Source organism: Trachemys scripta, chromosome 8 (assembly GCF_013100865.1).
Source record: "Trachemys scripta elegans isolate TJP31775 chromosome 8, CAS_Tse_1.0, whole genome shotgun sequence".
Lineage (NCBI taxonomy): Eukaryota > Metazoa > Chordata > Testudines > Emydidae > Trachemys > Trachemys scripta.
The window spans coordinates 96,517,570-96,538,439 of NC_048305.1; the positions used below are offsets into that span (position 1 = coordinate 96,517,570).

The 20,870-nt window shown below is 45.3% G+C and overlaps 1 protein-coding gene across 4 annotated transcripts in view; it reads left to right on the top strand.

The window, feature by feature from the left end:
• The first annotated feature begins 1,182 nt into the window (after positions 1-1,182).
• The window catches only part of SSBP3 (single stranded DNA binding protein 3), a 139,329-nt gene continuing 119,641 nt past the window's right edge, over positions 1,183-20,870 (top strand). For all 4 annotated transcript variants that reach the window (XM_034778507.1, XM_034778508.1, XM_034778510.1 and 1 more), the window contains exons 1-4: positions 1,183-1,442; positions 2,231-2,303; positions 2,511-2,572; positions 4,524-4,608. In XM_034778507.1, the coding sequence (XP_034634398.1) occupies positions 1,387-1,442; positions 2,231-2,303; positions 2,511-2,572; positions 4,524-4,608 (276 nt within the window). In that variant the 5' untranslated portion in view covers positions 1,183-1,386. The remainder of the gene's footprint in view (positions 1,443-2,230; positions 2,304-2,510; positions 2,573-4,523; positions 4,609-20,870) is intronic.

Here is a 20,870-nt window from a genome sequence, read left to right on the forward strand (position 1 = left end):
ACACAGCTTTTTCAGCTTGTTTCTTTTAAAGGGACAGTACCAACCAGGTTATATCATATTTAAAGAGAAACAGGCACTAAAGAATTGGCTGGAAACACCGCCTCTCTCCCCCTCCACCCCCAATCAAGAGTTTTTAACTTCACACTGGAGGGAGAGAATAAATCGCAAATTCTGGCCTGTGGCTCTGTCGGTTAAGACAGGCTCCAGCCAGGCTCCTCGCCTGGGTCACGGAGCTCGAACCCTCGTCAATTTCCTCCCTCATCCTGGACTTTCAAGTTTGCCTTGTTTAAAAAGCAGGCGCCCGCCCTACACCCCCAGTAACTTCCCAGGACTCCGGCGCTGCGCTAGGCTCCCCCCTGCCCCCCGGAGTGAGGCGCTCCGAGTCCTCGCCCACCAGCGGGCAGGGCAATTCGGACGCGGGGTGGCATGGTCCCCCAAGACAACTTGGCCTGGGTACCTATGAGCTCCCAGCGCTTCCCCACGAGGGGAAATAGCCTCGGGAGGAAAAGTCAGCAGCGGGGAGGCACTGGGGAGGGGGGTAAGGGTAGACTGGGGGCAGCTGAGAGTAAAGGGATTTAAGAGCAGGGCGGAGGAGGGCTGGAAAAGGGCAACTAGGGAGGGGAAGGAAGGGTGGCTGCTGGGGGGCTTGGGACTAGAGGAGGGTAAGGGAACGAGGCGTTAGTGGGAGACGGAAGGGGAAGGAGCTAGCGGGGGGCTTACGGGGGAATGGGGTGGGAGAGGTAGGTGGTGGGTGAAAGTGGGGAAGGGCGGATGGCTGGGGGAGTGTAAGAGAAGGAGGATGGGGGGCTTTAGGGAGAAGGGGCCTCGTGGGAAGTAGGTGGGGACCCTGGGAGGGAAGAGGAAGCCGGAGGGTAAGAGAGATAAGAAGGAACAGCACCGCCCCAAGCCTCCAGCAGCAGGAGAAGCCCCACACCCCATGGGGCCCTTTACGAGGCAGGCTGAACCCGGCCGCCTCCGCCTAGCACGGAGCAGCCCAGCTCTTGCATTTAGCTCCGTATCACCTTAACATGCCGCTTGGGGGCGGGGCGGCCCCTCCCCCCGCCGGACGCCGATTGGCCGGGGCGTGTATCAATTGTGGAACGTTGACGCCCGCCGCGTTCCATCCCCGTGTAGCCACGTTCGGTTGAGCTCGGAGTAGCCGTGGTGGTCGCGGCACTGGTAGCAGGGCAGGAGCGGTTCCAGGGTGATGGGGTCCAGGCCGGGGCTGAGGCTTTGACAGCTGGAGCCGGAGTGAGCGAGCGGGGAGGCAGCCAAGGCCGGGGCGAGCCACAGCGAGGGGAGCGGGGCTGGGAGACCAAGCGGCACCGAAGAGACCCAGGCAGCGGTAGCAGAGCCAGTGGCGGCTTCGCCTCCTCACTGCGGACCATGTTCGCCAAAGGCAAAGGCTCGGCGGTGCCCTCGGACGGGCAGGCTCGAGAGAAGTAAGCGCGGCCGCGGCGGGGCTCGCGGCGCTGGGGGAGCCCCGATGTTGGAGCGGGATTTGGGGAGCTGGAGGTTGGGAGGGGAGCTGGAGGCTCCGATCTCCGGGGGTCTCCCCTAGGGTATTTTTCAGACTTGGCTGTTGCTCTGTCCCGGGGAGGGGGGCGCCTGCTGGTTCCACCGCGTCCTTTTGTCTGACCCTGGCTGTCCGTCCATGCAAGTGTATGGGGCGAGGGGCTTTGTTTGGGCACGATCACTTGCTCCCACCTCGGTGCCCCGTCTGGCCCCCTCGCTTACTGCTGGCTCCTGGAGTTCGTAAGCTGGGGCAGGCAGAGGATGTTGGGGGCAAAGGGATCGGAGACGAAGCAGTTCTCTTCTCTTTCCTTCTCCCCCCCCATATATCCTCCGCTTTCCCCATGCACTTAGAGGGTTGAACCAACCTTGCCGCCCCCCCCCCCTTTTTTTATTTTGTTTAATTTTAGTTGGTGGGGCTCTGGCTTGCCCGCGGCTGGCTCAGTGACTTGGGATACCGGCTGCATGCTGAATTGTGCATGTGGCTTGAGAAGTAATTTTGTTTCCTGCACTAAAGTAGGGTCAACTTTTGGGGGGAGGGTGGGAGAGGAAGGGGCAGTTCCCATCTCTCCCACTCTGGTGGTGATGGTGTGTCCTTTCCTGCCATAGGTTTTAGCATGCATCTCTCAGGAGAGGAGACACCGTTTTGTCGGAGTGGGATGGTTTCATGAAGTATTTTCCAGTGTAATGGTGTCTCTCTCTTTCTGTACTTTTACAGGTTAGCTTTATACGTCTATGAATATTTGCTGCATGTAGGAGCGCAGAAATCAGCACAGACCTTTTTATCAGAGGTAAGTGGCTCTATTTTTTTGACCCCCCCCCTTCCCCTGATAGCCTTTGTTTTCAGAAGCAGCCACTGTGGCCTCCATTTTGAATTTTTATCACCTTTTGCCATTTATTGCTAGTTGGCCTCAGAGCCTCCTGGCTATTTGGAGGAGCGTCCTCTCTTGCTCTCACCCTGCCTCATCTAACCGATTTGCACGCTTTCTTGTTTGTAGATCCGATGGGAAAAAAATATCACACTAGGAGAGCCTCCTGGGTTTTTACATTCATGGTGGTGGTAAGTGTACATTCCTAGTTCCTCCTAGAAAAAAATAAAAGAAAAATGTTTTATCTTAACCCATCTGAAAGAAAAAAAAATAGTCTAGGTAAAAGTTTTGGCTTGATCCTTGTCTCGTTTGAAAAATAAATGCTGTGTAGTAACAGTGTATGGTGGTGAACTGTGGTCTTTTAGTAAAAGATAAGATTTGTTTTTTTTTAATGAGTAGAAATTTGTGCTTTGTTATAAGGAAGAAAGGGAGAACTTCCTGTTGGTTTCTTTCTTATTCTCGCTGGATAGTCAGGGTATCTAAATAAGTGCTTGTCTGTCCCTCTGCATCATTCTAAAGCAAGGGCAGAAGGGAGCTCTTGCTTTCTTTAAGATGGTGATTCAGGATGACTTGATCTTTTGGGGGTTGTTTTTGGGTGAGGGGAGGAGATGCCATTTTCTGTTCAGTGCTGACTGGTGGTAATAACAGTTATACAGACCCATTAGAGGTCCGTTTTTGTGGCTTATCTTTGGCAAAGGTGTGTTGTTGTGGCAAACTTGCAGGGCTCCTAAGTTTCTGTAAAATCTACTATTGTGCCCTGAGAAGCAAGGGAAGACTACTTGTGTCCATGAAGTTACTGTCAATGGATTTCAAATGCCTTTTCATTTAAAGTTTGCAATAGTGTTGTGAGCATGTGGTAGGTGTTTTAAAAAACAAACAAATACTGGCTATATTGAGAGAGATTTTGGTCATATTCCCCAAATTCAGGAAAACCAGGCATACATGCCTACTAGTTTTCCAGAGCAGACACCTTGCGTTTGGGAGTGGCTGAGACTGGAGCCGCTGTGAGTTCCCCTGCAGCCAGTAACTGAGAATATTGTATTAGCTGAGAAAACCAGTTCCTAATTGCATTTGCCAACTTAGTGCAGGATGCTTATGACATATGAAGCATATAGTGCAGACTAGTCTCGGAAGATCAGATCTGTGATATTACTGGACGTGTAGGGGAGTCAGTTCATGTTGCATGCCTCGGCAGTCTAACTTCTGCCCATGCCTGCATGTTGGGTAACGCAGTTAAAGAAGGCGGGTTGGGGAACATGGTATAGAATTAAGGCTTTTGGACGCTGCAAAACTGAATTCTCTCTGCCTGCTGCCATATATATATATATATGCTAATACTGTCACTGGATTGCCATCCAGTCAACTTCAGGCTCTCAGGTGGCAAGATGCTGCCCTGCAACCAGTGCAGGTCAACAAGAAGCAGTGAGTCAGCACCTACATGCTATGCTGAGAGGGGCTCTTTGTATCTGAGGGAGAGCAGTCTAGGGGCGCTTTCTGAGATGTTCTTAACTGGAAATCCTGTGTGTGGTCAACACCAAAGAGCTCAAAGAGCATTTGCTGTATGGCTTCCCGTGCCGAAGTGAAATTTCTGTGATTGGGTTGTACTCATTGTGGGAATACTTCCCACACGTGAGAAACGTTACTTCGAGGTTCAGTTCTTGAAGCTCCAGACTGGATTCTTGCAAAGGGTTGCTCAAAACTTTGAGTGTGGAAAGGAGGTTTGAACAAGCTGGCTACTGGAACACCTTTTGGGGGTAGGGGAGAAGAGGCATCCTGAGATGAGTGTTGATAACCTCTTCAGTTGAGGTTTTAGAAGTCCATGAATTAGCTTTCTTCATTTCGGCAGATTGCCTGCTCGCTGTAACTATTACCAGTACTAATTTTGTCTCTTAAAATGTTTAAGGTAACCCCGTTTGAAATGCTTTTATTTGGAGTTGTTGCTAGAAGATTTGAATGGAATGAAATGGGATGCATGATTCTGATGGACTTTAAATGTTCTCGACCACAGGCCAATTGAGGTGGAAAGCTGTTCCCCTTTAATGAACTGTTGGCACAGTTTGTACTATGTCACTGTATGTTTGCTGTTTTGTATATAGGTAATAATTAGTAACTAGATCCTGTTTTGCTTTTTCTGCCATGCAGCGTATTTTGGGACCTTTACTGTGCAGCTCCTGAAAGGCGAGATACTTGTGAACATTCAAGTGAAGCAAAAGCCTTTCATGATTACGTGAGTAACAAATTTTTAATCCTCGTTGTAATTAGGGGGTCAGATAGCTTGAACCTCTTCAACACACCAAAAGCAAACGTAGCCAACTGGCGGTATCTTTTTAAAAAAAATCAGTAGTGTTCTGACTTGGTTGAACTGTATTTCATAATGTTGCAATTATGTAAATTAGTTCAGATCCTTATCTTGAGTGCTTAAAGGTGTTCAGACTATTGGTAGAATGAAGTAGTTTTGCATAGCAATGGACAACAAAGCATTATTGTAGCTGTGCTTTGGGGGAGCACTGCTGATATTTCTCATGTCGAGGACATCTTTACCAGCCTTTTTGCTGCACAGAAAAAAGTATGTAATCTATGGATCTGAAAAGGAAAAAATCTTCAGTTTCTTTAGTGTGGGGGGGAGAAAAAAACTATCCACTCATTGCAGACAAAGTGCACTTAGGGCTACTAGGAAGCTTGCTCTGGGCGTCCAAGAATCCCGTCTCAAAAATATCAATATAAAGGTACTTCATTTCATTAAGACTGCATTGCAGTCTTTTTCTTTAACCCCTTTTTGTTGAAGGTCCTGTTTTTAAGGGCCGTGGAGTGTCTGGAAGAGAGAAATGATTTGAACGTGATGTAGGTGTTGGCTGGGACTGAACCTACCTTTGGTAACAGGTTGGAAAGGCTATATTCTGGGATTGGATGTGAAGCAATGACTGTTTGTTCTGCAGATTCATGTTTGGGGAATCCCAGGTAAATAGCAGATGTGCATAAAGAGGGTATCGGCAGCTGGCTTTTTCTTTTGTAATGCAGAACAAAATGCTTCCTGAGCAACCCCATGACTAAAAGTCACAGGGCTGCTGTTGCTTGAGACTTTGCAGCCATCTGAAGCGGTCAGTGGGGACGTTGCTCCAAGCTAGGCTGACTGTTCTGTATACTCGTAGGCAAGCTTGGCAACTTGTCAGGCTTTGGGATGGGATTGTTCTGAAGACCCTGGCTTGCCTGCAGTGGTGGTTTCAGAGTGGAAGAGTTTCAAGATACTTGATTCTTTTTGGACCACATCATATTAGCGTGGCCTCCGAGGTGCCCCTCTAAAACTGCTGCAGCCAGATAACCTTGCTGGTGCTCTGAGTGTTTTATGAGACAATTGGGCATTTCAATCAGAATTGACTAGTGGGAATCCTCTGTCGTCAGTCTCCCTTCTACCATAACCGCTGCCAGGGCGGAATCCAGGGCAATAAAGGGTGGAGCTGTGAAGGGGGAAAGTGAGTTGTCTGCTCCTGCGCAGACGAAACTGCTCAATTAAGACTCTATGTTCATGTGAATGCTGCGTTGTTAGGATGGTGACAGAGGAATTTGAACCGAGGAATTGATGCAGGCTTGGGCTAGGTTGCTACAGGAAAATGTCAGTGAGCTTCATTTTACTAACAGCAACAGCAGCCCTCTTCTCCCCGTCCAGATCATAGTATCTTCAGGAGAAAATGGTACAGAATCTTTTCCTTTCCTGTTATGTTACTGCCGTGATCCTATCTGTGCATCTGTTAGTCTCCTCTAGAACATATGCGTAAGGTTTTGTCCTGTAAACATGACTCGGTGGATGAGTTATGGACCACACTAAAGACCTCCCAACTGCTCCATCCGTTGCTTGGTAAGGCATTTGTTGCTGGGGTGGCAAAGCATGAAAGCTCATGGGATATAGATAGCGAAGTGCTGTTTGAAAATATTTGCTGTGAATGTGTTAAAGGTGGTGTTTCCACCAAGCCAGCACCTGTTTTCAGAATAGGTTAAAAAAGAAATATCTGGATAGTGGTTCAGGATGCAGAAGTGTAATTGATTTCCCCCTTGATATAACCCAACCAGGAATTGCTAAGCTGTCCCCTAGAGAAATACAAGGGGAAACCAACAGAAATTGCTCTGATTTCCTTGGGTCTGTGTGTTTCTACTGTGGTTTTTCATCTCCCTTGGGATGCAGTTTACCCCCAAAGGGAGGGAGCCAAACTGGAATTTTGTTTTGTGACTTGCTGACCATTGGTGAATACTCTTGATTCACATGTGCCATTCCGTATGTGCTGCTGATTTCAGAATATTTCAAATGATGTGGCAACGTCCTTTACGTATTGTTTTTTAGATAGATTTGATTATGAAGTCCAAGCTTTTAATTCAGAGTATAAGATACAAAGTGACTAACTACTTGTCAGCAGACCTTTCGTATTAAGGCCAACTTTGGTAACTAAAAGTTCCTGAAAACGCTGCTGGAGACTGCAGCTGTGTCCTAGTGGACAGTTATTCTTGAAGCATCTCTTCTGTAATTGTCAATTTCCTGAACATGTTGAGACTCCATGATTGGCACAGCGGGCCAGATTTTTTGGGGGGGGTGGGGGGTGGGTCTTGGATGCACAACTAAAGGTGTGCTTGATGGTATTGGCAGCCAAGATATAGCAACGCTAGCAGCAGCCTTATAATAGTGTCTGAGGATTTAGTGTATTTAGAGAAATTAATCTTTTTTAGCTTGGTAATAATTCTAACAATAGGCATGAGTGCATTAGATTCACATAAACTTCTTTAATACATGTTGCTTTAAGCTTACAGCAAATAGACACAATCCTGATTGTTTTTTAATTCTCAGTGTAATACAGTTTCATAACAGCCCTAAGTTCTTTACCTTTTTAGCTTTATTATGAAGACTCATAAGATGATTTGCTTTCCTCCCCGTTCCTCTCCCTTCTCTTAGTTAGTTTTATTCTCATCATCCTCTCATTGGCCTTAAAGTGGTTGATTATGTTTCTGCTCCATGTTGTTGCTTATTGCAGATGCTTAAGGGTTCTTTTTTCCTCGAGAATCAATGTTTTCACAGCAGGAGAATGTAGTGTACTTTACAGGGCGAGGAAACTACCCGTATAAAACTTAAATATTGACCAAAGAAAGGGAGCAAACGATAAACTTTTTGTGTGAATAGGAACTTGTTTCTCTGAGCGGCAGGTCCATGGCCCTGCATAGCACGTTCATGGGGAGCAGTGCTAGATGCTCGCAACACCGAAGCGATCTCTTGTGGATGCCCTGGTATTTTCCATTGGCAGTTCTGGTGTGGGGTGATAATGCCGGTCTTTGTTTCTGTAACATGTGGAAGGATGAGGAGGCACAGGATTTTCTTGTTGGGGCGGTGGAGTCTGGGGAAAATTTATCCTCTCAGGGTTACTAAGGAGCACCAAAGTCTAAATGGAGACTCCTGTCACCTTCTGATCTTCCTCTTAAATTACTGTTCCAAAGCAGAACATCTGTTGCTGAAGCTGAAAGGAGTGTTGAAGATGTGTGAAGAACTGCCTGCAAATCTTGCATGACCTAAAGTTATGGGGCTGCTCAGTGGTTCTCACCAGGGTTTGATTCCTTGTCCCTTGCTCATTGGGTGTGAAGGGGCTGGCAGTACCATTCCTGTGTGGTTTGCAAATCATGAACAGAGTGGCCAGATAACGAATTTTATGCATTGGATGTGGGTAAAAATATCCCATTATGCAGCACGTCACAGATTTGTAGAACATTGTTTAAACTTCACCAATGACAGAACTTGTTTTTTGGAGGTTGCACGTGTCTGCAATGCATAAAATGACATTTATTTACCAATAGACTTTGTATTTGCTCCAATATACACTAGTGGACTACTCTCAACTTTCACCTTTGTGTAAATGAAGCACTGTAAAATAATCAGCTCTAGATGTTTTGGTCTTAACCTCTCGTGCCTGGCTAGCACAGAAATTATACGCCGGTTGAAATACACTTGGCAAGTTTCCCTTCCATGCTGCTTTCCCATTGTTTGTCTTGGAGGTGTGGTCATTTGGACACATGAAGAGACACATCTCTCAAGATCAAACCGCTTAGGGAACACAGGCTTTGGAGTAAGAGCAACAGCGTGCTTCATTAGTAGAGCGTTAAGTGTGGTATTTGCATGCTGTGTAATTTCCATTTCACTTCCCAATATAACCTTATGAAAACTAATAGTAGCAGCGGGAGAAATTACCAATTTCCCCCATCAAATTTTAATATTTAAATAAAAATCACTCTCACTTCAGTCTCTCACGACTTTTTTCATGACGTCTTGATTAACATAGTTCCTTACCTGGTTAGGAAATGCAGTTTCCACTGAGTTTGAGCTCTTAGCTTAGTTTCAAGGATGCTGTGCTCTTGGTGAGGTGGTGTGCCAGAATACCTGGTAGTGGGAGCATAATGTATAAGAGCAGGACTCTGTTAAGGGGTCAAATACTGTAGCTTTCCAGTGTGTGTGAAAAGCCAACACTCCTCAGTAAATTATTCCTGTTTGTAGCTTTGCTATAGCCGGCCTATTCCTCCAACTTATACAGAAACAGTTTATCCAAAAGTAAAAAGCGCTAAAAATTACATTCATTTTAAGCCACATACATTGATTTCCAGTTGACTCTTCTAATTTGACCTGTTCTGAACTTTGCACTCAATTCTTAGCAATTAATATACTTTATTTCTGGATCCTACATGCAGTGGGAATCTGATCAAATTGGACGTGTTTCTTTTATTCTCTGCTTCACTTGTTTGGAGTTGTGAAAACCTCAAAAGGGAGTGTGGGGGAGAAATATCCCAAATCTGTGTCTCGTTTCAGTATTTTTGTGTGCATTTCCAATTGAAAATGTTATATCCTCTCTGGAGGTTACTGCTGTTGGCACGGCTGCCTTTATCTTGCTTCTAGGCAAAGCCCCTCTGTAAGCACACTCGTATTACAGTGTGCGCTGTGTTGCCAGACACTCTTGTTGCAGGTTTCATTGTGCATCTTCTGAGCCGGTGAGCTACAAAGGGATTGTACAGCATGACAGGGAATTTCAACCACCACGTTATCTCAGAATTGGCCGATTGATGGTTGCAGTTCAGCATTTCAACATTGTGAAAGCCAATACAATTTGAGTTAGCTGTGATGACTGCCAGTTTAAATACCGCAGTGAATTTCTGTCAAATAGCTAATACATAGAATGGGGAATTGCAGAAAACTTGATCACCAGAACCACTTTAGTCGATTTTGGCCTCAAGCTACAGAAAATGAACTTAAATCTAGTTGACTGTCGCTACATACTTTTTGTGGCATTATTCTGTCTGCACAACCTCCTTCAAGCTGAACTTGAGAGGGCAAGAAGTATCGAGAAAAATCACGCTTTGGTCACATGAAATTTTAAGGGGGGAACCCCCCCACCATTTTCTCCCTCTGCCCCCCATTGCATTCATATATAGGTTTCAAAAGGTGTATTGTCCCGCTGAGGGCGGCTGATGGGGTAAGAATGCTAGATCACTAGCTAATGTGTTTGCATGTAAAATAAAGCATTGTTTTTTTAATGGTTTAAATTATTTTAAACAACGTAAATCAATCCAGCTCTTCCGGTCCAACTGCGCCAGTCTTGTTGAAAGATGCATTGCTAAAGGATTGATGGACAGTGCAAGGAAAGCTGTGATTAGTCCTGGAAAAGATGGTACGGCTGGTTCAGTAAAAATATCTCATTTGCTTCACATGTCTAACAACCCATCTTTCTTTTCTTTCTTTTGAACATCTGAAAATCACCCATTGTGTTAAATGGTACTTTTTGGAAATCCCTTATGCCAGGGGGTCTCAAACTTCATTGCACCAGGACCCCTTCTGACAACAAAAATTCCTACATGACCCCAAGAGGGGGGACCCAAGTCTGAGCCTGGCCAAGCTCCACCGCCTCGGGGTGGGGGGCAAAACCCATGCCCCGCAGCCCCGGGCAGGAGTCCAAAACCAAACCCTAAGGGCTTCAGCCCCAGGAAGGGGGCTTGTAACCTGAGCCCCAATGCCCAGGGCTGAAGCCCTCAGGCTTGGGCCCCAGGCTCTAGCAAGTCTAAGCTAGTCCTGGCAACCCCAGTTGGGGTTAGGACCCACTTTGGGGTCCCGACCCACAGTTTGAGAACCACTGCCTTACGCGATGCAGGAACAGCAGATACGGTGTTAATATTTTTTTTCCTAAAAGACTTCAATGATTGGTGTTAATATGCATAATTTTAATCAATAGGGGAATAGAAGACAAGCTGGGGCACCTTCAGTAGGGCCTCATCTGGGCAGAATAAGATCATATATAGTGCAGTCATGCTCCCTCAATGGCCACACACCAAGTATAGGATCCAGATAGTTTTCAGGGTTCAGAAACCACTAAGCTGCCAATTCCTCAGGCCAAGATTGTTCTCTGCAAGTGCTGTACTCTGGAAGGCATTACCTTAGGGCACATCACCTCTCTGAGAAAGCCTCTATAGAGGAAATCTCCACTCCTATTACTCCTTCACTACCAACAAAAAAAACCTCAGCTTTTTTGTGGCCTTTGTTTCCACAACTTCCACTAACCTGGCAGTCTGTGCTAGTTTAAATGTGATTGCACAATGCCTTTAAACTAGTGTCTGTAGGGGATGATCTTTGGTGTTTTAAAGGTGTGTTCTCCCCCTCCCCCCAAATCCATTGGTCTAAACCAGGGGTAGGCAACCTATGGCATGCGTGCCGATTTTCAGTGGCACTCACACTGCCCGGGTCCTGGCCACCGGTCCGGGGGGCTCTACCTTTTAATTTAATTTTAAATGAAGCTTTTTAAACATTTTAAAAACCTTTATTTACTTTACATACAACAATAGTTTAGTTATATATTATAGACTTATAGAAAGAGACCTTCCAAAAACATTAAAATGTATTACTGGCACATGAAACCTTAAATCAGAGTGAATAAATGAAGACTCGGCACACCGCTTCTGAAAGGCTGCCGACCTCTGGTCTAAACTGTAGCTCTAATGTTGTACATTGTAGCTGTTAAGGTCTGTTTTGTCCCTGTCCTCTGTTCTTGGTACAGGATTGTTTACCATTTCAAATCTCTGTATCTTAGCGGAAGGCAGGATGTTGTCTTACGGCGTCACAGTGGTTCTCAACCTTTCTAGACTACTGTACCCCTTTCAGGAGTCTGATTTGTCTTACGTACCCCAAGTTTCACCTCACTTAAAAACTACTTGGTTACAAAATCAGACATAAAAATATAAAAGTGACTCAGCATGCTATTACTGAAAAATTGCTGACTTTCTCCTTTTTACCATATAATTATAAAATAAAACGATTGGGATCTAAATATTGTACTTACAGTTCAGCATAGAGAGCAGTATAAAACAAGCCCTTATCTGTATGAAATTTTAGTTTGTACTGACTTGACTAGTACTGTTTATGTAGCCTGTTGTAAAACGAGGCAAATGAGTTGATGTACCCGCTGGAAGACCTCTGCGTACCCCAGGGGCATGCGAGCCCCTGGTTGAGAACCACTGCCCTAAGAGATGTAAAGTGTTTGGATGTGCATTATGTAGGCTAACCATGGACTCAATTGATAAATCATGTGCAGTTGTTCTGGGTATTCGGTATCTATTCTAGACTGTTCTTGTGTGTAGTTCTTGCTCCCTCTTCAGCGCCAATGAAGAGCTGTTGTTCTTGGCTTACGTGTAGTAGACCCATATCCTAAGACTTCATGGTGGGTGCTACCCTGTGCAACCATGTCATCTCAGGACTTCAGAGAGCTGGTGTTAAGCACCTCTTCTTTCACTTCCATTAAAGCGGTGAGCAGTACAGCGCCTATGAGGCCAGTCGGATTTAGTCAGTTAGAGGACACTGGTGCGCACACACGCTAGCTAGTTGGTTGCATACTCTACCATTTAAAAGCTTGTCCCCAAAGGCTGGGGTTGACAGGAGTTCAATGCCATCAGTTAGGAGCTTTATGTGGCATATCAGTGACCAACTAGGAAGTCAGTTGCACCTGTACCGCACTCTGTGGCCAGAACATGCTTTACAGCAGCAGTGATGCTGGAACTTCAGTCCTGCTGCTGCAAAAGAGCGGAACCTGTCCCATGCAGGAATTGTGAAGAATCAAATGTTGTCATGTTTCCACTGAAAGGAGGACGTGGAAAGAGGGGATTGCTAGAAAACTTCACTCCCTTGTGGCTTTGCTAAGGAAGTGCTTGGCGCAGGCACAAACTAAACAGACTGCTTCCCTGGTAAGAAATATGCCTGTTCTGTCTCCAAGGCATGTTCATATCCGTTCAGTAGGGCCAGAGTTTCCCAATAGGTAACTGAACAGAGGAATTTGCTTAACATTTGGCACCTTTGCAGGATTAGCTGTAAAACCCCAAACCCCTAAAAGGAGTGTAGAATTTTCTCCCAACCTAGCAACATGCTGATTTTACAATCTTCTACCCATGTGTCTACCCATCTCTTTTTGGATGGAGACATTTGAGGGGAAAGAGGATGGTTGTCTTTTCAATAAGAATAAATTCATGTGACTTTAAGAGGTTGAATAATTAGTTTCCAAAGCAGACATTTATGTAACATTTTAGGTCTCTCTCTCCTCCCCTCCCACCCTCCCGTAGAAATTCACTTTTTAATGAGCCAAAGCTGATAAACTTTCTAATATGTAAAAGCAAAACTGCATCATTAAAATATACCCGTTCATTTAAGCTCTCAGTATAAATAAAGTTGTGCTGTTTTAGCATTGACAGGTCTTGCAGACAAAACCATCTCTTTTGCCTTGGAATGATACCGTGCTTATAGCAAGGATTATTGAAGTGTTGGATGGTTGCAGCGGAGCTGGGAGAGTGTGTGGCTTTTAAAGCAATACCTTCATTTAGTTGATATTGATGGAAAAACCCTACACTTGAGGTCATGGCGCAGAACTTATGCTGTAGTCTTTGTGATGGGGGTTCCTAAATATTTATCCTGTTCTGTCCCTAATGAAAACAAATTGTCAACAGTTGTTCAGTAACTGACTAAATTAAAATCTGTAATTAGTCAATTAGATTAAAGAGTTGGCACAACCTGATTGTATCATGCTGGTTAGGTTATTAAGAGAAAGGGTGTGATTTTTAATTACTGAATGCTAATTTTGACAGTTTCAAATAGAAACAGACGTTTTCCCCCCTCTGATTCTGACTGCCTCTGTAAAGTAAGGCAGCAACATTTATTTTATGTCAACAAATAGTGGGAAGGTGCAAACTTTCTCGGGTTTAAATCCACAAGGGATTTCATCTAAAAAGAGTTGGGTGGGAAAAAGTTACATTGAACAACATGTTTTTAAAAAATTGTCTTTCGAAGACCATCAGTAGCAAAGTAAATCACTTTGTATTCTAGCCGGGAAACAAATGCAAATGGAATTTGTGCTTCCGGAGTGGAAGAGGATTTCCCCCCCCCAGCTCCGAAGTTGAGCACACCACGAATTGTGGCCATCAATAGAGCCAAATCTAACAATGCTTTTGTAGCAAATAAAATGATCCAATCACAGATTTGTTGGATGCAGTGGTTGTTTGGGGGTTGGGGAGTAGGAAATCCCCTCCCTCCCCCTCAAAGGTAGTGTGGGTGTTGCAAATCACACTTCCCACCATAAGGCTTAAAATGCTCAAAGATCTGTTGGGCTTTTTTTTTCTTCTCTCCTCTCCTCCCCCCTTCCCCCCAGTGTTCTTGCTTGCTGAGATCACATGTGGTCTGTGTTAGCTTTGGGCAGCGTGTATGCTTTGTATAGGGTGACCAGATGTCCCTATTTTATAGGGACAGTCCTGATATTTGGGGCATTTTCTTCTATAGGCGCTTATTTCCCCCCCCCCCCCCCCCCCCCCAATTTTTCACACTTGCTGTCTGGTCACCCTAGCTTGGTATCATTCTTTTTCGTCCTTATTCTCCCCCGGTTAAAGGCTTTGACCAGCGTTTAGCCAATAGATGTGTAGTGCTGAGATGTCAGTGATACAGAAGTGAGTCATTTTTTTTCAAACCTCCCCCCCCATCCCCCCGCTGTTAGGTTTGATCACCATTGGAGGGGACCCAGTGGCATTTGGAAAGTGAAGCCACTGAGGAAGGAGTAGGTGGTTAGGGGTGGGAACAGCCATCAGTATAAAAGGCTGCTTTTTGTTTGTGATGCAGGATTTCATGGTTTGCTTCAGGAGGACACAGCCATGTGTAATGTCAAGCACCCAGGACGAGCTGCTCTTAGATGCTTGCTGTAGAGATCCCTCCATGGGCTCTAGGTGTCTAGGTCTGTGATTGACCCCCTGTCTCAGCGGAAGTTTGGAGGAGGGTGTTCTTAAGGGCCGAGACGCTGCCAGATTTGTAGTTCTGGGTAAATCCAAAGCTTGTAAGCCTTCAGTCATTTCCTTTGTCGTCCTTTCAGAGGAACAAAGAAAATGAAGCAGAAAGTGCATATGCAGTTCACGTATGAAGCCAGGGGGACGATGACATCTTATATTGGGGAGCTCAGAGAGCTCTCTGAAGCAACAGTATGGGCCAACCAGGTACTGCAAGGTATGCAGCAAAAGGTGTGTTTGCAGAGCGAGGGTCTTGTTCAGAGGGAGCAGAATTTTATTATAGAGTTGAAAGGCCAGAAGGGACTACCCGATCATCTAGTCTGACCTCCTGTATGTCACAGGCCACCAGCACCCACATACTAAACCCAACAACCGAAATGAGACCAAAACATTACAGCCGTCAGGAGAAAACGTCTCTCTGCTTTTCTGGTTGGCAATTGAAGATTTGTTAGGTCAGTGCAACATGTATGGGTCTGAGTGAGGCTTTCCTGTTCTGATCATTTCCTTCCTTACCTTGGAAACTTGGATTTTCTCCTACCTTTTGTTACATATTTTCTCTTTTCAAACAACCTCTTGCTCCATTTAAAACAGCTGCAGGCCAATCCTAGGAAGCTAACCGAATACTCAAGGTTTTTTAGAATACTGCATGTGTGTTTGCATGCTGCAGCTACAACAGCCTATAAAACGGAATAAAAAGTAACCTTTGCCCAGATGCTGAATAAATTAAAGGGCAACTGATTGTGCGGAATCCTTGCTTGTGCACAGGGTTTTAGAGGCGGAGTCTGTACCACTGTTGGGTAATTTCCTTTCTTTAAGGAACCATGTAAAGGTAGAGGATTAAAGAATGGGAGAGGAGAGAAGCCTAATGCTGAAACTGGTACATCCAATTGACTGCAGTCCAGCTGCATGAGAATGGGCATAGAACTGCCTCGGTTCTTTACGTTCTTGCGCAACTAAACATCAAATGTCCGGGGTCTGAGTGTTAACGCCTGACAAACGGCTTTGGATGCACTGTGCAGTTGGAGGCTTTCTGAGGTTTCATCTCCAGAGAACCACAGATACAGTTAATTTTGTGTTAATGGTTTCTGCTGTCTTCCTGTCTTCTTTATCCCCATCTTGCCACAGGCACGTTGCTGGTGCCTGTGATTTTATTTACCAATTACGGTAGAATCAAAAGTGACTTTCACTCCCCCTTCTGAAAAAGAAAGCGAGTTCTTTGTCAAGAGAGCTTGTTGCTGACTTTTTCCTTTTCAGTTCCAAAACACTGCAGAGCGAATGCAAGGGGCAAAACGTTTGCCTGTGCGGATTGTAAACACTCTGCAACCCATGCTCTTTTTTTTTACGAGGCAGTGTGGTCCAGTGGGCAGAGCACTGACTTAATACTTGGCAGACATACGTTGTGTGCCCAGTTGTGCCACTGATGACCTGTTGTGTGACCTTCCCCTTTCTGTGTTTGATTTTCCTCTGACTTCTCCATATACAGTAGTTTGTAAGCGGTTTGGGAGCATAGATTCTCTGGCCGTTTACAGCACCTAGCGCAGTGGGCTCTGGTTCCTCAATTGGAGGGGACCCTTTAGGTACTGGAACAGAAGTAATCATTATAACAATGGTAGGGTGTCATTTTAGTTGAAAATACTTAAGCCAGTTTGGTACAATCTCTTTATACCTTTGGGGAAGGTGGAAAGTACCCTTTCAGATTTGCCATTTTTAAAATAATCCACCAACCCCAAGAGGTAGCGGTGTGTAATTGTGCATTTCATAAACTTTTATAGGACATGTAGAAAGAAACCAGATTGCTTCTGAACCTTCTGCTCGTTATTCCAGCTTTCCATCTTCTATCCATGCCTACCAAATAGCTTTTGTCCATCCGGGGAGTGAGCGGATGCAGTTCTTCAGACAACCTAGGTAAACCCCCTTCCCATGAGTCAGCTAATCTGTCACAGCAGAGCCAGAACTAGGTAAAATTCAGATCACATCTGTCACTTGCTGGCTTCTTTTGTCAGGAGCTGGCATTGAAACCTGCTCACCAGGTTCTGAGTAAACATATATGTTGTAATCTGCCACGATTTATATGAGCGGAAAAGAGTGGGTCAGCTGGGCTTTTAACAGAGTTGAAGCAATAATTGGGCATGGTAACTGATTCAGATCCCAGAACAGTTGTGAAGATCGTTAACTTAGCGAGCACTTTACCTGTTTTGTGATCACCTCGTGCGAGATTCAGAATTGAGGGTAGAAGGGAAGTTAAGGGAAGAATATTGAAAGCCTTTAAAAAAAAAAAAAAAAAAAAAACCAATCCCCCAAATAGAGCCAGAGACGGGAGTGCTGCTGTTTCTTTAAACTGAAAAGGCTGTTGGTTTACTGCTAACTGTGGGGGAGGGGTGATGTGTTTTACCCTGGTGACATGATGAGTGAGGTTTGTAGCCAGCTTAAGCCCTGACACAGCAGGATGGGAGGAGCCAAGGAGTAGCCGCTGCCTTACCAGTTCAGCACACTGTGCAGCTTAGAGGTTTCCTTGGCTTTACTGAATTAGCACATCTTTTATTTTCTGACCAGAAAGTTAAATTACACACCCTGCTTGAGGAAGAGCAGGAGTTGGTGCCTTTTCGGATCACAACGATGCACAGTCTGGGGGCGGCGAGAGCATGGAGCAGGACGGGGTGTTCAGAATGAATACTGTGCTCTCTCCTCACCATGTGTAGTTGCATCATTACAGCACTTTCCAAGATTCTAGCAGAATGTGGCTTTGGCTGACTTCCCCTCTCCCCGGTGTAGAAAGCATCCCCTTCTGGCCCTGCCCTGACTTGACGGGAAAATTTCTTTTCTCAAAATAAACAAAGGTCCGCGGCTTTGAACGTCTGATCTTTGCCACTAGCCTCAATAGTGAATCTATCTGCCAAGGAGCTGGTGAGAGTGCAGCCCATTCTCAGTGACGGGCTTTGTCGGCTTTGGCAAAGGGAGTGGAGTGGGAGGTTGGGGGGCTGCAAGGTGGGGATGGGTGTGTACCGAAAACCTTGGGCTTTCTCCTTCAAACTCATGTGGATTAGTCTGTTGGAAAAATTAAGACTTCCTTCCCTGTTTTTATATGGCCAGAGCATCATTTCCTTCCTGTCTTCTTTATCCCCATCTTGCCTGCCCTGCAGCCTTCCTTTCCCAAGCTGCTCCAGCCCTGTGTTGTGTGCATGCAGTGGACCTGAGAAGTTTATTAACCTAAGCCTTCACTTAGCTGCCTACAGGGCTTTTGCACTCCTCAGAGATGCCCAGCGTCACAGCTAGGTTCTCAGCCCTTTGGGTGCTGTGTCCCCCATCCCCCCAGTGAGGACTAAAGTGAAATTTAGAGACTGAGAATATGTCTACATTACAGCGGCACAGCTACAGCGCTGTAATGTTGATGCTTCCTTTGTCGACAGAAAGGGTTTTTCCATCAATGTAGCTTCTCGGCTCTCGATGAGCTGAGGGGTGAAAACATTATCTACAATCTACCTCTCGGAAAGGCGGTAGCTAGATTGCTAGGCCACAGGAGGAATGCTGCCATTTGTGTCTACACTGGCGCTCAAGTCAGCTTCACGATGTCTCACACGGTGTTAGGTGTGGACTTAGGCACAGAAAGTGTCACTTAGCGGCTTCTGGGCAGCAGACATGCTGAGGGCACTGAAGCTGGTTGGGTAACACTTTGGAAGTAGAGGGTGACACAGGTCCATCTGCAGGAGCACTATGGTACTGCAGCGGTGAGTTTCTTTTGTCGTTGGGGCATGTGTGTTGTGTTAAAGGATGTTTTAATGAAGGAAGAGGGGAAAATCCAATCTTCTGCCAAAGATGTAAATGTTTAAACGTGTGTTGGTGGACACTGTTTGTGTTGGAATAATGGGACTCCCTGTGTGCAGAGCGAAGTGGTGTGATATAGCGAGGCTAGTGAAATGGTGCTGGGTTTGACAGGGAGAATAATGCTTTGCATGGAGCCATCCAACACTCTTCCGACCCGCAGGACCGCCTGCCTTCGTCACTCCTCTTAATTCATGGAAATTGCCATGAAAAGACAGATGGTTTTTAAAAGTTGATTTCTGTCTCGGCTTTATCTGCTTGGGATTCGTCTCTCTTTAGAGAGCAGGCACTGCTTTGGCTGGTAGACGCAGTGATGGAAGCTGTAGTACAAATTGAGGTTATTGACACCATAAGTCTTCAGTTTTTATATCTGTAGATTTCTCTTTGGCATATTGATGTTTCAGACTGGACACAGGTTAGGGAATCTACATCTGTACACGGTTTGTTTAAGGAGAAATACTCAAGTGAGCAATAGCTTGTCAGACGGGCTGTTCATAGTTTGCCTTCACTGGGCTGATACTTGCATTTGCATTTCAGTTTGAATGGTGCTAGTGTGGTTTTAAAAGCACAGTCTCCTCTCTCCTGGGGTGATCTTTGGGTGCCCGATGTCGATTATTCTTTTTCCTTCTCCTTATAAACTTTTAATATTTTTGCTTCCAACAAGCTCAGTTATATATTAAAAAAAAAAAAAAAACCAAAAAACAAACAAACAAACAAAAAACCCCAAACCCTAACCTGGGTGTTTGATTTAATTTTGAAACCAGAACATTAAATCCGCATCCCTTTTTTATAAGCTACAAAAATATGAAAAGTTTAAGATCCATTGTCTACATTTTGAACCCCTTTATTTTAACATCCCTTTGCCAACTTTCTCCATTGGAGTCTGAAGGGCATGGTTAAAAACTCTGGTTTAGCAACCCTCTTACAGCTGGTGTGTGTCTCATCCCCGTGGAGGGGTTTCAAATATATGTTGTTTCTGGTCGCTTTCCCAATATGAAATCTATTGGTTCTGCCAGGTCAGAAGTACCATACTGGGCACTGGATGTCTTTTAGGAGTGGCACGTCCATCAAGAAATCCTAATGAGCAAACTGTGGTATTTTATTTCAGTTCTTTGCTAAGGTCAAGGATGATGATTATTATTTATTATTTATTTTTTGTTTTAAATGAAGCTTGCCTCCTGGTTTCTGTGTGGTGCTTATAATGGGTTAAATTTGTGTTTGGCTTGATGGGGGGGCGGCATCTACCTCGTTAGAACATTGATGATTTTTTTTCCCCTTATAAATCCCGTTTAAAATAAAGACTAGGTTAAATCTGAAGAGGCGCTCGGGTGGAAAGCGAGAGATGGAGACGATCGCGATTAGAAAGGGAACATTTGTGGCATAGAGTTTGCATGGGCCGAACAATAGAAACACTGTGGCTTGTGAGCAAAGGACGTGGCGCAGATGCGGAGCAGTTAGACTGGCGTGTGGAAGGAGTGGGGGCAGGGCTTGTTATTTGCATAACTGATTGTTGCCCTGGGGATTAAGGTGGGGGAAGGGAAGGGAGGCGGTGGGAGCACAAAGAAATCTACAGAAAATGCAGATTATTATTTTTTTTTTTTTTTTACGGGCCCTGCCACTTCCGCGTTTGGGTGCTGGTGGTGTGCAGGGTTGCTTCAACCCACGCAGTTCATTCGTGCCATCCTGCTGACATACGCTTCTGCCTGGTGCTGCACTAGAACTGTCATCTGGGTTTGTTTTTACCAAGAGGGCAGGAGGAGGTCCACAAGGGAGACAGTCTGGTTGCCAAGGGATTGGGTTTTTAACCGCTCCTGATGTCTCTTATAAAGGCAGTGACTCTGCAGCCTGTAGTGTCAAGATAAAGTCCAAAGGAAGACCTCTGGCTGTGTCTTACGCTAACGTTTTTTAAAAAAATGTTTGTGTAAACCCTTAAATATTTGATCTTGAACGCTTATCCTTCCAGGACGTAGGAGCTTTTTGTAGTGAAAATCAGCTTTTGCGGCCCATCTTTACTGCCTGTAACAATCTTTTCCCCCCCCCAAGCTGTCTTTGCGTCGGAGTTTACTTTATGCAGCTTCACAAGGCTGAGCTTGCACCTCCGATTATTTTTCTAAATACAAATAAGCTTTCAAAGCAGAGGATGTGTTCTAGCTAGTGCTGTCTTAGCTGAGCACTCGTAAGTGAAATCTGCCTGGCAAGGGGACATGGCCAGCAGCACCATCCTACCCAAGGAGTAGAGGGGGTGTTGAACTTGTGATTAAAACAATTCGTAACTTTCAGTATTGGCTTTCTTATCTGAAAGATGTTTTTGCAAGTCCTGGCTGCTAATCCAAATTCTTACATTTGAAAGGCAAA